This window comes from Condylura cristata, unplaced genomic scaffold (genome assembly GCF_000260355.1).
Source record: "Condylura cristata isolate star-nosed mole 26May11 unplaced genomic scaffold, ConCri1.0 scaffold00010, whole genome shotgun sequence".
Lineage (NCBI taxonomy): Eukaryota > Metazoa > Chordata > Mammalia > Eulipotyphla > Talpidae > Condylura > Condylura cristata.
The window spans coordinates 5,798,436-5,813,570 of NW_004567111.1; the positions used below are offsets into that span (position 1 = coordinate 5,798,436).

Genomic DNA, 15,135 nt, shown 5'->3' on the forward strand with positions numbered 1-15,135 from the left:
AACTTTACTTTCCCAAACCAATGGGAAAGTAAAGTCCATTGAGTCAGCGTCAATTTGACTCAAACTAAAACCACTGTCTGAGTCAAGCCACGGCTTGGACAGCATGACCTTCTCTCAAGGTTCTCGTCCGCTCTTCTTCCCACTTTAATGTGTGGCCTTTGCTCCAGCAGCTGCGTTTCCAGACCTTCTCTCCTCCCAGAATCCTGCCACTGCCCTTCCTCCTGCTGAGACATACTTGCAGCTTGGGGAGTGAAGACAAGGACAACACCATGGAAAAATGGGCAAAAATATTCATGCCCATTGATTTTAAGTTTTATTGTTAAAGAAAGATAAGTTTAACAAGTTTGAAGACAATTATAATGATTGGTCAGGCAGCTTTTTGTAGAGTGGAAATAATTTTTTGATCTTATGTACTTTCTTAACTTCCAATATTTAAAGTATTTTTACATCTAGCTTTGCGTTTCTTCCCAGACATCTGCTAATAGTGATGCGTGATCATGTGAGACCATCTTGTCCTCACTTGTTTTCCCACCACTTCTGCACAGTCTCTAAGACCCCTCTGCAGGACATTTCTCCGATGCCCCCTCCTATTGCTCTAGAAGCTTCAATACAATTTCATGCACAAAAATGACTTGTCTCCCTAATAAATTAGATCTTGTTTCTACATAGGAAATGCCTACTTAATTTCCTATCATGTTATAAAGGTTGCAGCTAATTCTAACTCTAGCATTATGGTTTTAAAATCACTTATTTATTTAAAAGCTGAATTAATAAGGAACTAAACTTCTGGTTAGATTAATACGTACCTGTGTTAAATTAATTCATATAGGTCTGTCGACATCTAATCTGTCTATAGGTTAATTATAATTTAGGGATCCAAATTTTAAGCATTTTCATTAAAATAAATGGCTTTTGCTCTAAGCCCAAATATGTGAAAATACAACTAGGGAAACAATCAGGGAAATCCAGAAAGCTTCAACAAGAATATTAGTATACTGTCTTCTAAAAAATCCAATGTTGTGAATAAAGTGAGGAATTCTACATCAAACAAGACATAACACATAAATGTAAAATGTGATCATTAATTAGATTCTGGTTCTAGCATAAATTGCTGTAAGTAGCCTGGGGACACTGGAGAAGTGTTCACAGAGCCTGACATACTGGGATGTTGGGTGGTTTTCAGGTGTTCGTTCTGTTAGGTGTGATGACATGCTGTGGTTATGGAGGCTAAAGTCCTCATTTTTCGGAGCTGCTGGCTCTGATGTCATGATGTAAATGCCGTGGTCCGGCCACAAAATAGTCTCTGTCCCCATGTGTTCAGTATGTGGGGGGGGGCTACATGTGTATATGCATGTGTGTAGGTAACACGTGTGTGTGGGGGGATGACAATTGTTCTAAATCACAGATGTGTAGGTGTTTGCTGTGCAACTTTTCCCAACTTTTCTGGAAAATTTTTAAACTTTCCTAAAATGGAACCAAAAGTAGAGCTTTGGTGGGGTGCAGAATGTCCTTGAACGTCAACCCACGTTCTCTTCCTTTGTTCATGAAAGGTCAACCCCAAGGATCTGGATTCCAAGTACGCGTACATCCAGGTGACGCACGTGACCCCATTCTTTGATGAAAAAGAATTGCAAGAAAGGAAGACAGAGTTCGAAAGGTGCCATAACATCCGCCGCTTCATGTTCGAGATGCCTTTCACTCAGACCGGCAAGCGGCAGGGCGGGGTGGAGGAGCAGTGCAAACGGAGGACCATCCTCACAGGTAGCGGCCTGGGAGCGCCCAGGTGGGCGGGGGCAGACGTGGGGCCACGCCGGGCTGCAGTCGTGGGGGACATTCACCAAGAGCCAGATTCTGCTGTTGATTTGGGGGAGCCACAGGCCATCAAAACTGATGAGTCTGGGGACGAGGTGCAGTGTAGCTAGTGGATTTGACGTGTGTTGACTCGTGATGACATGTAAATTGAAATAGTCCTATGTTTTATTAGGGGAAAAGTAGATTCCTCTCTGGACATCAGCCTGGACACTGAGATCCGGAGCTCTCTAGAAGCTTCTAGATTGGAAGCATCTCTGAGCTTAGTTAATGCTCCCCACACATGTGTTTTCATCCACCTCTACCTACTGCTTGCTTTTGAGCACTCCTGAAGGGGCTTTTCTCATCCTCCAAAGATGTATCATGTCCAAGGCTCAGTGAAAACGGAGTTGCTTACAGTTTTCCCAAAGCTTCTCCCTGAAGACTGGGTCTGGCGACAGCAGATGGGGTTTACAGAGCTGTTTTCGGTAACGCTCCCGATTCCCTCTTGTTTGTGACTTTTTCCCTGGTGTCTGTTTACATTTTTTCTTCCATCTGCCAGAAGTTCATCTCCAGCATAAGGTCACTTGGGCTTTTTTAGATCTGGTGAGAACAGTGCCTCTTACCTCCCCAGAAGGCTTTACACACAACTCCAGGCCATTTGCAGACTCGTGAATCCCACCAGAATGCCCCACATGGCTCCAGGTCCCTGCACACAGTCTAGTGTCCATCTCCTAGCAAGAGACCCCCCGCGTGTCTGTCAGGCAAGAACCTGGATTCCTTCCGTCAGAAGCCACCGGTCAGAAGCCACCGGTCTGGACTTGGCGACTTTGACCTTTCAGGGTTGTCCCGCTGCCACTAACCCGTTCTCAGAACTGAACTTCGCACCCTGTTGCCCATCCCTGACACAATCTCTTCCCAGGAGAGACTTTTGTTGCTTGGAAGGGAGGGGCCGACCATCGCTCTTCCTTCAGGATCTGCACTTGACTGGGGTAACCTAGAATAAAAAACACTTTGTTGACCTTAAAAAAAACCTAATGGGTGTGGAATTTGGGTGGGGAAGGGACACTGTGTGGAGAGGCCTGGTCTGTGGTGGAGGAGGGCTTGTGTGCCTCTGAATTCCATCAGTGTTGTCGACAGTGTTACCTCAAAAAAAAAAAAGGAATTTGAAAAAATTTTTAAAATCAGTGAGGAGGCCTGTTCAGAAAGCCCGGCCTATCTGACCCCAGACCCAGGCGGGTTTGTCCCACTTTCCTGGGCGTGAGCTTGAGAAAGTGCTGGTCTAGAAGTGGCTGTTTGTTGCCAAGACCCCCATCCGGGCAAAGCCCTGAGGCATTCTGAGGAGACATTATAACATGGCATGAAAAGGGAGCACTGGAGGTCTGTGAGGCTGTTACAGGGCAGGCAGAGAGGGGCACCACTGAACCCCCAAACCTGCCTGATCCAAATAGGTTCTGTCATCCACCGCATCAACATAAAACTTTACTGAAATGGAACTTTAATACAGTGAGTATACAATACAGAAGACAAAGAATATAATTTCTAAATCAAACACTACACCTGAAGTGACCCATCCCCTCGTGGCCAAAAGTCCCCCCAAAAGGGACTGGCCAAAGCAAGGCCTGAAAGCTGCCACAAGACTAAAGCACCTTCTGGCTGGGACCCATGGAAAAGGATCAGCAATGGCCAGACAAGTCTGGGAGGAAAAGAGCAACATCAAAATCAAGATAAACGCTGCCAGAGTCACCTCCCTGCAGGTCTCTCACCCACATCTGCCTTAACCAGTCCAGGGCCAAGAAACAAGCCCGGTTTCTCCATCACATGCTCCCTGCTCCACGTGGCTTCCTCAGGTCTCCTCTGGCTCTCCATCCTACATCCTACTCTTCCTCTGGATTCCTTCTCTTCTTTTTTTCTCCTCAGCTCCACCCTCCTTCTGGGTGGGGCAGGGAACCTGGAACTTCCCGTTTTCCTAGGGACCCCCCCCCAGTTAAGGCGAGACTCCCTAGTGCACTGGCAACGCGTGAATCGTGTGGTGTGTGACTGAACTCCGTACGCTGCTCCCACGGAGAACACAGACCTTTCTGAAATAATTCAGAACAGCACTTTACAGAAATGTATCCCCTTTCCAGTGAGGGAACAGAGAACAGTTAAAATTTTGGGAAAAGACTTACATTTCTTATTTTTTACTTACTTTACCTATTCATGTTATTGAGGTAACAGTGATTCACAGCTCTGTATATGTTTAGGGGGACAGGTTCACCCCTTCTCAGATGCCACAGCCTCCACCACAGCACCCCCATATCCACGCTGCCCCCTGCCTGCTTGGGTCACCCTTCTCACTCCCCTTCTGGCAACCTCAATTCTAGTCAGATTTGGGGGGTTGGTTATTGGTTTTATCTGACCCTTTGTTTTGTTTCTCTGTATTCCACATATAAATGACACCATCCGGTATTTGAAAAACCACCTACCTTCTGTGGAAAAAAGAGTTCTGACTCCCACTTTAATAATAATAAAATAACGAGTAAAGCACAAACAGTATTGTGAGTAAAGCACACACAGTATTGTTCTCGGAAACATTAGCCTCTCCCCCGTAGGGAAATGGGCTGTTTTTCTAATGCACACAATTTTTATTCAGTAAGATAACTGCATTTCTAGGTGGAGTCATTTTATGAGAATTACTGTGTTTATCTCCACAGCTGTGGTGACCTTAAATCAGTGCTTTTATCAAAGGTTGTTCTGGGTCAGCAGGACCCATTTTTGGGTAAATTTGGGAATTTGTTTGAGATGCAAAGTCCCAGGCCTCGCCCATACGCCCATACACACTGCGCAGAGCTGGGGCTGGTGGTTAACAGCCCCTCCAGGGCATCCTGAAGCTTCAGCTACTTCAAATCTAGTTCACTGGTGAAAAGTAACTCTGCTGTGCTCCTGTGCGGCCCACTTGTGCTGCTGCCGGGCAGTGACTGCGATCCCGAGGTTCGTCCCTACCCTCTCAGTTCTTGTAGGCCGCTTGAAGAGTCAAGTTACCATAGGGAGAAAACCCAATTTAATTGCGTTCATGGGGGAGATCTATATGGACATGAGATTCTGAAGCCAGGTGGGCAAATGGGGGTGTATATGTCACTGTGGAGTAAATAAAAAAGGGGTGCAGGCCTGGGGCTTACACCAGTAGGCAAATCACCAGGAGGAAAAAACATCAGGTGTTCGGCAAACAAACGTTTCTGGGCGGAGCTGAGGACAATGGGACAGAAAGGAATTTTAACAAGTGGCACCAGCACACCTAGCTCCTGTCCCCTGGAAAGAACTCCCGTGATCCCTGGCTTCCGGGAATAGCCCATCTGTCTCAGATCCTTTATTTAGGTGGCTAAGGGGAGGAGCGCTCAGAGGCTCTTGCTGAGTTTTTTAAGACTTTGTTGCTTTTCTTTGGCTTAAACAATCCTCCTGGCAACTTTGGGGAGACCCATTCCAAACCCCTTCGCCACCTGGCATTGCTGTGAGGCTGAGAAGGTGCGGGCAGGGCTGGGCCTGGGCCTTCCTCGCTGTGTGACCTTGCGTAGGTTGCTTAACCTCTCTGTGCCTTAGTTTCTTATCTGTGAAATGAGAGACACTACCCGTCCGTGCTCCAGAATTTGGTAAATTGCACCCAGGAAGGGGAAGGAGGGACTCCATTTTGCTTAATCTCATCCGTAATCACACTCCTTGACCAGAGGTGGATGATGAGCAGGAGAATATAGTCCAGTGAAACACGCAAACAAGGGCGCGGTTTTGCCCTGAAAGGTCAAATGGAAAAGCTAGTTACTGGGCAGCGTAAAGGTTGAGAGAAAAGGTAATAAAAATGCTATGAACACATGTCAGGCTTTTATCAGCCTTGAGTTCAAGACATCCCAAGAGTCGATTCCTGAGACTTTGAACTTGAGAGTTTGCCCTCTTGTTAGTCACCCTTCGATTCTGCTAGCTTCAGGCTGACCGTTGGCCTTCTGAGCGGTGGGGGCTCCTCAGCCTCCCTGCCCTCTGAACCAGAGGACACCTGCTTCCCTGTGCGGGGCAGAGAGCCGCGAGTGTGGGTCCTCCTGGCCCACGCCTGTGTCCCCCTCCTGCTGTTACAGGGCAGGGAGAGGGGCACCCCTGAGGCCCAGACCTGCCGCTCTAGGTTCTGCCATCCGCCGCATCAAGGCAAGACATCTAAGACCTTAGTGGAAAGGGACTTTAATGCAGTGAGGATACAATGTGGAAGACAAAGAATGTAACTTCTAAATCAAACACCTGAAGTGACCCATCCCCTCATGGGCAAAAGTCCCCCCAAAAGGGACTGGCCCAAAGCAAGGCCTGAAAGCTGCCACAAGACTAAAGCACCTTCTGGCCAGGACCCATCGAAAAGGGTCAGCAGTGGCCAGACAAGTCTGGGAGGAAAAGAGCAACATCAAAATCAAGATAAACACTGCCAGAGTCACCTCCCCACGGGGGTCTCGCCCACATCTGCCTTAGCCAGCCCAGGGCCAGGAAACAGGCACAGTCTCTTGGCATGTCTCCCTTTGCTCCATGCACCTTCCTCATGTCTCCTTCCGGCCTCCATCCTACCTCCTTCCTCCTCAGACTCCCCTATTCTCTGCTCGGCTCCACCCTCCTTCTGGGTGGAGCAGGGAATCCGGAACTTCCTCTTCCTGGGGACCCTGTTACAGAAGGACATGATTGGCGCCATTACTCTTTAGGATGTACAACCGTGTGAATCCTCCACATGTATGTTATTAAAGGGATTCTTTTTCCTTTGCTAATCCATTCGATGCTGTTTTAGTAGCCGTTGAGTCCGAGAAGTACTGAGGGGTACAGAATAATTTCCTTTGTATCCTAACAGTCAAAGACCAAGGTGGGCTGGGTGGGGTTCCCTGACTCCAGCGCTCAGGGAGCAGCCAGCCAGCCAGGCCTGTGTGACTGTTGCTGGGGGAGACTGGCAAGGGGAGGTGAGACCAGAGCAGCAGGCAGCGGCTGGCAGGAGACCCGTGTCATGGGGGCCTGGCAGACACAGCAATGACGAGGGAGCCTCTCCCAGGCTCTGGTTACAGTCCCAAGGGCCTGAGTCCTGGGGGTACCTTCTGCGGACCCCCCCCCCAAACATCACAGTGAAATAATGGTGCAGCCACACGTAGTCCTCAAAATGTCCACGAAGCCTCAGTAAGCGCCTACCGGGCTGTGTCCACACCGACCGTGAGCCCAGACGACCCACACCCAGGTGCTCGAAATCCAGGGCCGCCGGCCGCCTCTCACCCCAGGCTGGGAAGTAGCAAGGCCCAGTTGCTGGGTCGTTACTGTCCGAGGAACCTGGGGTCCTCCTGTAAATAATAAACCCTGACTTGATTGACTGCAGCTCAAAGCTGTGTCTGCAAGAAACACAGAAGACAGTGATGGAGCCTTGGCCTTGTCTAGATCGAACATGTGGAGGCCGTCATGCCGTGGGGTGAGGAGGGGGCGTGCCAAGGAGGGGTTTGGTCAGCCCCATGGAGCCACCTCCTGCACAGTGATGAAGGCTGTCAGAGCACTCCCACCTTGCTTCTGCCTGTTAAAAAATAAAGTGAGCTGTCAAGCATAGATCTACATGTCTATTGGTAAGCGTATGTTAATTGAGAATATTACAGGTCTTAAAGTGTGAAACAGACTCAAATTAGGACTGCTTTTTCTGTTCATTTTTGTAAGTCTTCGGTATTGATCAGTTCAGGTTTCTTATGGTGATAAATCAAAACAACATTGACTAGATTATACTTGTTTTTTCTCGTTGCCTTCTGTGACTTCTGTGCATTTAAGCTTGTGATTCAAAGTTGTTCCGTGGAGAAAAATGAATTTCCCAGGAATATGTTTGTGGAACTCATCTCTATGTGATATCTCGAAATGCTTTACTTTCTTAAATATGTCCAAAGCCACCATACACCTGCTAGGGTTTTTTTTTTGTTTTTTGGGGTTTTTTTGCCTCAAATTGTTTTAATAGTTTGTTTTTACATCATTTTGTGCCTTTTCCATCTCAGTTGTGAACCCTATGGAATTCCCATCATCAGTTCACCCGTGTGCCATCACCATAGTCCTGTGTATTCCCCCTGCCCCATTTTTGATCCCATTCCCCACTCCACTCCCGGAAAATGTGTCTGGTATATAGTTGTTCATTATTCCGCCCCCCTCCCCGGCCCTTTATGCTCCTGCTATGAGTGAACCCATCCCATATTTTCCTTTTCTTTCTGGCTTATTTCACTCAGCATGATCCCTTCCAGCTCCATCCATGTTGCTGCAAGAGGCATGAGTTTATCTTTTTTGATTGCTAGGTAATATTCCATTGTGTATACGGACCACATCTTTTTAATCCGGTCATCTACTTTGGGGCATTTGGGTTGATTCCATGTCTTTCTGTTGTAAATAAAGCAGCAATAAACATGTGGGTGCACCTGCTAGTATTTTTTATATCACAACTTTCAAGGAAAACAGGGCATCCATAGATGAGAACTTTGAGCAGAGGATGATAAAGTGATCCCTTCAAAGGCATGATTCAGACTTCAAAGGTTAGCAGGGACCCAACTCCCTGGTTTTCCATGGCATGGCCTGCTGTTTGGCACACGCCCTGATAGAGGGGCTGGTATCCTGGCCTCAGGAAACTGGCATGTGACCTGGGCAAGCTTTGTGTAACTGTACAATGGGACTAGTACTTCTAAATAAAGTAAAATAAAGATCGGTGCAAAGCGTGGGATGACGCTGGGTCTGTTCCTCCGCAGCTATCCACTGTTTCCCGTATGTGAAGAAGCGGATCCCCGTCATGTACCAGCATCACACGGACCTGAACCCCATTGAGGTAGCCATCGACGAGATGAGCAAGAAAGTGGCCGAGCTCCGGCAGCTCTGCTCCTCGGCCGAGGTGGACATGATCAAACTCCAGCTCAAACTCCAGGGCAGTGTGAGCGTCCAGGTGAGGACACGCCGTGGCCTCCCTGAGTCTGTGCGGTTTCTCCTGACACCAAAGGGGTGTAGCCAAGTGGTCCTGCCCATCCCACTCTCCCTGGGGGTCCACTTAGGGCAGGAGACAAGTCTCCAGACTCAGGAACGTGAAGATTCTGAGTACCTGCTGGAAGCATCAAGACTTGTAGCTAGAAAGCCGTGTGGAAAGCGGAAGGTTTTCGTACGCAGGTTTTCTGCTTTCTGTGAAAAGTGTATCTGCAAGAGCAGCTTAGGGCTCAGTCTCTTAACACTGCAGTTTGATCTACAGAAATCCCTTACTTTATTGTGTTTTCGTATTCATCCTTAATTATTATGCAGCTTGACTGTTGAACACATGATTGTGGTGAGCACAGGGCGAGCACTATGAAGGCCGTGGTTTGAATTCACTGGCAGACCTTATCCAAGTTATGCTTTGTTTCACAATCCTGCATTTGAATGTTACCCAATGGGTCCGTTTCCCCCTTTACGGGCACATTTACCCGTGTCCTCCCTGAGAAGTCTGCACTTACATCTGTTTCGAAGACATTTTGCTATATTTTTGTAAATGTCTTACTTACATGGATGCCTAGGAAACTGGAGAATGTTAGATCCCCTCCCTCCAGGAACCATTATCACTCCTCTTGATTTAGTGATAGTTTTAACTGTGTATCAATAACCCTGTGTATTTGCGTGCATATATACATGTTCATACATAGCGATACGTGTGTGTTTACACATGTACAAAGGCATGTGGACCTGTGTCCAATTCTTTTCCCTTTCAAAAAAAGGCCTGTAGATTAAGAAAGTTGCCTGTAGATTATAATACATAGACGCTTTGTGTTCTGCTGTCAGTTTTCACACCTTTTGGTTAGATCCACTCTGAGTCACTGCCTAACATTTCTCTAAATGTCATTCATCACAAAAGGATTTACAAGATGTTTTCAGCTTCTTCCTTTACGATCCAAAGACCTCTGTGCCAAAACACGTTCCCGGGTGAATGTCAGCCTGGCCACGTGAGTGACCACTTAATGGGACCAGAGGCCACAACTTCTGCAGCTAAAAACAGAACCAATCAATAAGCAGACCAGAAATTTCCAGCCTCTTTGAAGAGGCAGTGTGGGGGTGTGGGCACCAGAAAGGGTGGAGCTGGGCAGGTGGAACCTTCTAAAGGGCAGAATGTGCCCTGCCCTTTGTCAGCGACCTTAGAGTTTCACAAATGCCCAGTCATCTTCAAAGGCAAAGCATTCCTTGATGAGATTGCATTCTCTCACGTGAGCTCACCAAGGTAACAGTGTTGGGTGTATTTATACAGTTCTTCCGCCAGGAACCTTCCTGTGTCATCTTTGTCCCTGGGGGTGGAGGGAGTCACCGGCTTTTCTCTCTGCATCTTCTTAAAGTTGGATCTATTGCATGAAGTTGGATGACAGTCACGGGGTCGTCCCCAGGGTATGAGGATAGCCACACACCCATCAGTTACTTGGGAGACGAGCGCACTGTCCTCCCCAGCCTGTCTCAGATGCCTGGAGCTTTCTCCTTGCCATCCTGTGTCTGATCTTTCTCGCCACTTTCAGTGTAGCATGACTCAGACACCAGTGGGAAGACAGGGCCTGCTTTGTTTATGGCTCTTTGACCTCGGGCAAGCCTGGCATATTCCCACCGTGGGTTCTTCCTCCATGTGACCACCCGTCCTCACAAGTGCCCAGAGGGTGGCTGACACGGTCCAGGCCAGGCTGCATAACAGCACTAGCTTTCTTCCATCTCTCCTTTGGGACTGTCAGTTCCTGGAGGGCAGGGGTGGTGACTAGCTCAATTCCACCAAACCTCCATCAGCCAGATTGGCCATTTCCTTCCTAATGTCCTTTCAATCCTTTGTTCTGCATCCAGGTCAATGCTGGTCCCCTCGCCTATGCCCGAGCTTTCTTAGATGACACAAACACGAAGAGATATCCTGACAATAAAGTGAAGTTGCTTAAAGAAGTTTTCAGGTAAAGCACACCGGGAAGGCCCCATTCTCGAGTATTAATCATTTGTATGCACATTCGAGAAAGAATGAGGTCTGTCAGACTCACTCTTTGTCTTTGACGTGCCTTTATTTCTCTCTGACACCATGGCAGGCAATTTGTGGAGGCTTGTGGTCAAGCGTTAGCCGTCAACGAACGTCTGATTAAAGAAGACCAGTTAGAATATCAGGAAGAAATGAAAGCCAACTACCGGGAAATGGCAAAGGAGCTTTCTGAGATCATGCATGAGCAGGTAGGAGCTGCGCTGGCTCTGACGACCTACAATCCTTCTCCTTTTTAGAGAGCACGTTTTCGTGGGGCCTCGGGTCACCCTGTGGTGGCCTGAGCCTTCTGACATCCTCCCAGAATGTCAGTAGCTGAGCTCTGTGCCGTGGCCTCTCTGCAAGGCCCTGTCTAACCATGGGGGCCGGGGACCAGCTACCAGCTTGCTCACTTGCTAGCATCTACCGTTCCCAGAGGACAACAGCACCCAACTTCTCTTCATTGCTTTCTAGAGGTGACACACTTCCTAAGCATTGACCTTCCCCACCCCAACTCTAGTTCAAAGGAACAAATGAACAAAAATCCTGAGACAAAAACACCCATGCTCTTCCTAGAATTTGATGTGCCCAACCCTTCGCAGGATTTACCAGGAATTAGCTGTTGGATTAAATATTCTTTGACATCCAAAAATATAGGGCATCCGACTGGTGGCTAGCTACAGCTGACCCAGGTGCCCCTTGTCATGTGGGCATCTTTCCTGATTACGCCGCACGTTTCCATTCCTCCCTGGGTCCCTTCCCGTACGGCTCAGTGTCAGGCCCGGTGGCCAGCTGCCTGGAGCCGAGAGGCTGTCCAGGAGCAGCCTGCACGTCGTGCCTGTTGGGGGTGTCCGCCCCCGGCACTTGAGGGACGGTCTCCCCCCCCACACACTGCTTTGTCTGTGCCCTGTGTCGTGGTCTTGCAGCCTCACAAAATGGAAGCCAGGACTCTGTGCCAGCTGCATTCTCAAGGGATAATTCGTTCAGAAATTTCTATTTCAGGAAATGAACTGAAATGTGGAAGCTTAACATGCATGTCTTTTTTTCTCTTCTCCATGCTAACACGTTCAGATGGAATGGTAATGTCATTTTTTAACTTTTGCTCTGCTAAACTGACTCACATAAAGCTATTCTGAGTCTGGCAACTGGAGACATTGGCGCATTGGCCAGGCATGTGCAAAAGACATCAGCCGTCTTCTGGGCATTTAGAAAATTAGGGGACAAATTAAAATGATTAAAGAAATGAGTGTGTGAATGTTTACTCAGAAAAGGGAGCAAGAGCTTGTAGAAAGCTCGAGGCCTTTTCCATGGGGGCTTTACACTCCTTCAGAAGGAGGCTTGGCCACTGTGTGCCAAGTTAGCACAAGGAAAAAAATAAAAGGAAGAAATTATGGGCTGAGAATATTAGCAGCCACCCAGCTGCCCAGCTGCTATGGACATTTCATGCAGTCTGTGTTCTGTGCTGCACCTTGAACTTTGCATTATTTCAACAACCCACAGATTGACCTCCTTTGACCCTTTAAGCAAAAAGCATTGTGGCCCAGAGTAGACTTCCTCTGAGCTGTGTGCTGTTCTTTTGAGTTTCCACCTGGCTGGAGGCAAGTCTGGCACTAGAATGCCTCCCTGCATGACTGAGTGTGAGAACTTCTTGCAGGGCAGAGGGCCAGCCGCCCTTCTGGATGAAAACCTCTAAGACCCCAAGAAAGAAGCCAGGAGACAAGCACAGGTGCTCCCTATTCGTTTTAAGACTTTCCCCAGGACAAGGCTAGGTTATGTTCCCATCTCGTACCTGCATCATAGACGCAAAGCCACCTGTTGGCTCGGTGAGTCTAGAACTTTCTCACTAAGTTGTAAAAGAAACAAAACATGTTCTTGACTTTCCGCTTATAATCCTGACCTGCAAATGGCACGGACTAAAGGCACCGACATATTCCCTCTGCAATCTTGGCCGAGCCATGCTGTCTGAGAGCAGCCTCAGCCGCACGCTCTGGGCACGGGAAGATAACATAGTGTGTTTCACAAAAGGCACCAGTGTGAGAAGTACTTGCTCAGGGCCTTCCCCTTGGGTAACGTTGTGTTTCTGTGCCTCAAGATTTGCCCCCTGGAGGAGAAGACGAGCGTGTTACCGAACTCCCTTCACATCTTCAACGCCATCAGTGGGACTCCAGCCAGCACCACGGTCCACGGAATGACCAGCTCCTCCTCGGTCGTGTGACATCCCCTCATGCACCGGCTGTGGGGAATTGCTTGGTCATTTGCAAACTCAGGTTGATTTCCAAAGCTAATCACTGGCTCATGCAAGACGCGGGGTGACCGAGCACAAGACCCAGATGTCAAGGGGAGTGGGAGAGAAAGGAGATATGGAACTGTTATTTCATAACAGATTTTCTAGAAGAGTCTTAAGAGGGCACACATATTTTTTTAAGTCTGGCCGGCAACGTTTAAATTTTTCATGATGTCTTAACAGAAGCATGTGGTGGACATAAGGCTGGAGTTAAATTTTATTCTTCCTTACAGAGTAGTATTTAAATGGCCTCGAGTCAACAAATGTTCTGAGAAGTACATAGCAGGGATCGCAGCACTGAAATTGAGTCTGGGGTGACTTTTTGCCTCTAGGCTGAGCTGGAAAACCTTGAAAATATTTTTTTTTTTCCTGTGGCACATTCAGGTTGAATACAAGAACTATTTTTGTGACTAGTTTTTGATGACCTAAAGGAACTGACCATTGTAATTTTTGTACCAGTGAACCAGGAAGTTAAGTGCTTTTATACTCATTTACTTGCATTTAAAATATATGAAAGCGGAAGAAACTTAGGCGAGCTTAAAACTAGTCAAGCAGTTTAGCACCAAAGGCCTGTATTAATAAACAACTATGCTAAAACTTTTCAAGTAGTACAGTATATAGTAATGTACATAGAGTTTGTTAATACAGTCTTAGCACTCTGTACAGATGTCTTAATTACATTTCTACATTTTTAATACTCACATCAGCTTCTGCATTAGGTTTAATTGTGACAGGGCCGTGCTGTTCTTAGTCTATGCGACACACTTGACTCCACTGTTTTATTCTTGTACATAAAAAAGTGCAATATGGAGATGTATACAGTCTTTGCTATGTTGGGTTTATAAACTGTTTTAAAATTTTCATCCTTTTGCCAAAGTGGTAGAGTGTGTAATTGGTAAATCATACATTCGGTGGTGACTAGTGATGTCCTTTACAGCCTTCACCATGTTATATTTTCTTTGGAGACATTAATTAAGTAATTTTATATTGGGGAAAATAAAGGTTTTTAATTTTATTTAACTAGAACCTCTACCCTGCTGTATTTAAACATTCTGTACCACAACTGTATTAAAAATAACATTGCTGATTTCCTGGTAGTGAATATTGGGTATTTATTGTTTAAGCATCTTAAGAGGAGCCGGATATTGAAAAACGTGGGGGTGAAATAACATGGTTTATGAAGTTTGCTTTAAAATAATTGAAGATGGGGCCCTCCGAGGCCTTCGACAGTCCCTTTCGCACGAGTTCGAGCCTCGGCCAGGGAGCTGACCCACATGGCGCAGCAGACCTCTCCTGCTGCGCCCCTCAGCAGTGTATTTCAGTCAGTCTGCCTGTTCTGTTCCCCACCCTATCTCTGGTAAAACCTCTTACCCCCCCCACACACACACACACCTCTGACCTGTACCGCAATTCTTGTATACATAAATAAATAAATCTTTTTTAAAAAAATAAATAAGTAGGGCCCTCCCTGGTGGCGCAGCGGGTTAAAGCACAGCACTGAGAAGCTTAAGCCACTTCCGCATGAGTTCGATCCCCGCCTGCCCTGGAGGTGACCACATGGCGTGGCAGACCTCTCCTGATCCGCCCGCTGCTCCCCTCAGCAGTGTCCTTCGTCGATCTGCCTGTTCTGCTCCCCACTCTGTCTCTGGTGAATCCTCTCACCCTCTGCATCTCTGGCCTTTACCCCAGTTCTGTACGAATAAATAAGTAAATCTTTAAAAATAAATAAATAAGTAAAATAGTTGAGGGTGAGTAAAAGGAAACAAGATGGACCCGCTGCTGGCGATCGGTGGAGCTGAGGTTAAGTACCCAGGAGTCAGTTTCTCAGCCGTTGTGTAAGCTTCCGCCATACAGATCTCAACGGGCAGACCGAGAGGTCCGTTCTGCCCAAAAACTTGGACACATCGTGGCACTGTGGTCTGCTCTGGATTATTTTTACCTGCCTGAGTACGTGTAGACATCTTATTACCTTTGACCTGTCCTCCTCAACTATTCAAGACTTCCACCCCGGGGCTCGCCTGCGAGATGATGACTCTGGGACAAGGCAGCCACTTAGACCAGCCACACATCAGCAGCC

At 47.5% G+C, this 15,135-nt stretch overlaps 1 protein-coding gene across 3 annotated transcripts in view; it reads left to right on the top strand.

Annotated features, from left to right (window-relative positions):
- DOCK9 (dedicator of cytokinesis 9) overlaps positions 1 to 14,147 on the top strand; it is a 185,468-nt gene extending 171,321 nt beyond the window's left edge. For all 3 annotated transcript variants that reach the window (XM_012723213.1, XM_012723211.1, XM_012723212.1), the window contains 5 exons: positions 1,551 to 1,761; positions 8,535 to 8,725; positions 10,618 to 10,718; positions 10,848 to 10,986; positions 12,867 to 14,147. In XM_012723213.1, the coding sequence (XP_012578667.1) occupies positions 1,551 to 1,761; positions 8,535 to 8,725; positions 10,618 to 10,718; positions 10,848 to 10,986; positions 12,867 to 12,989 (765 nt within the window). In that variant the 3' untranslated portion in view covers positions 12,990 to 14,147. The remainder of the gene's footprint in view (positions 1 to 1,550; positions 1,762 to 8,534; positions 8,726 to 10,617; positions 10,719 to 10,847; positions 10,987 to 12,866) is intronic.
- The last annotated feature ends 988 nt before the right edge of the window (positions 14,148 to 15,135 follow it).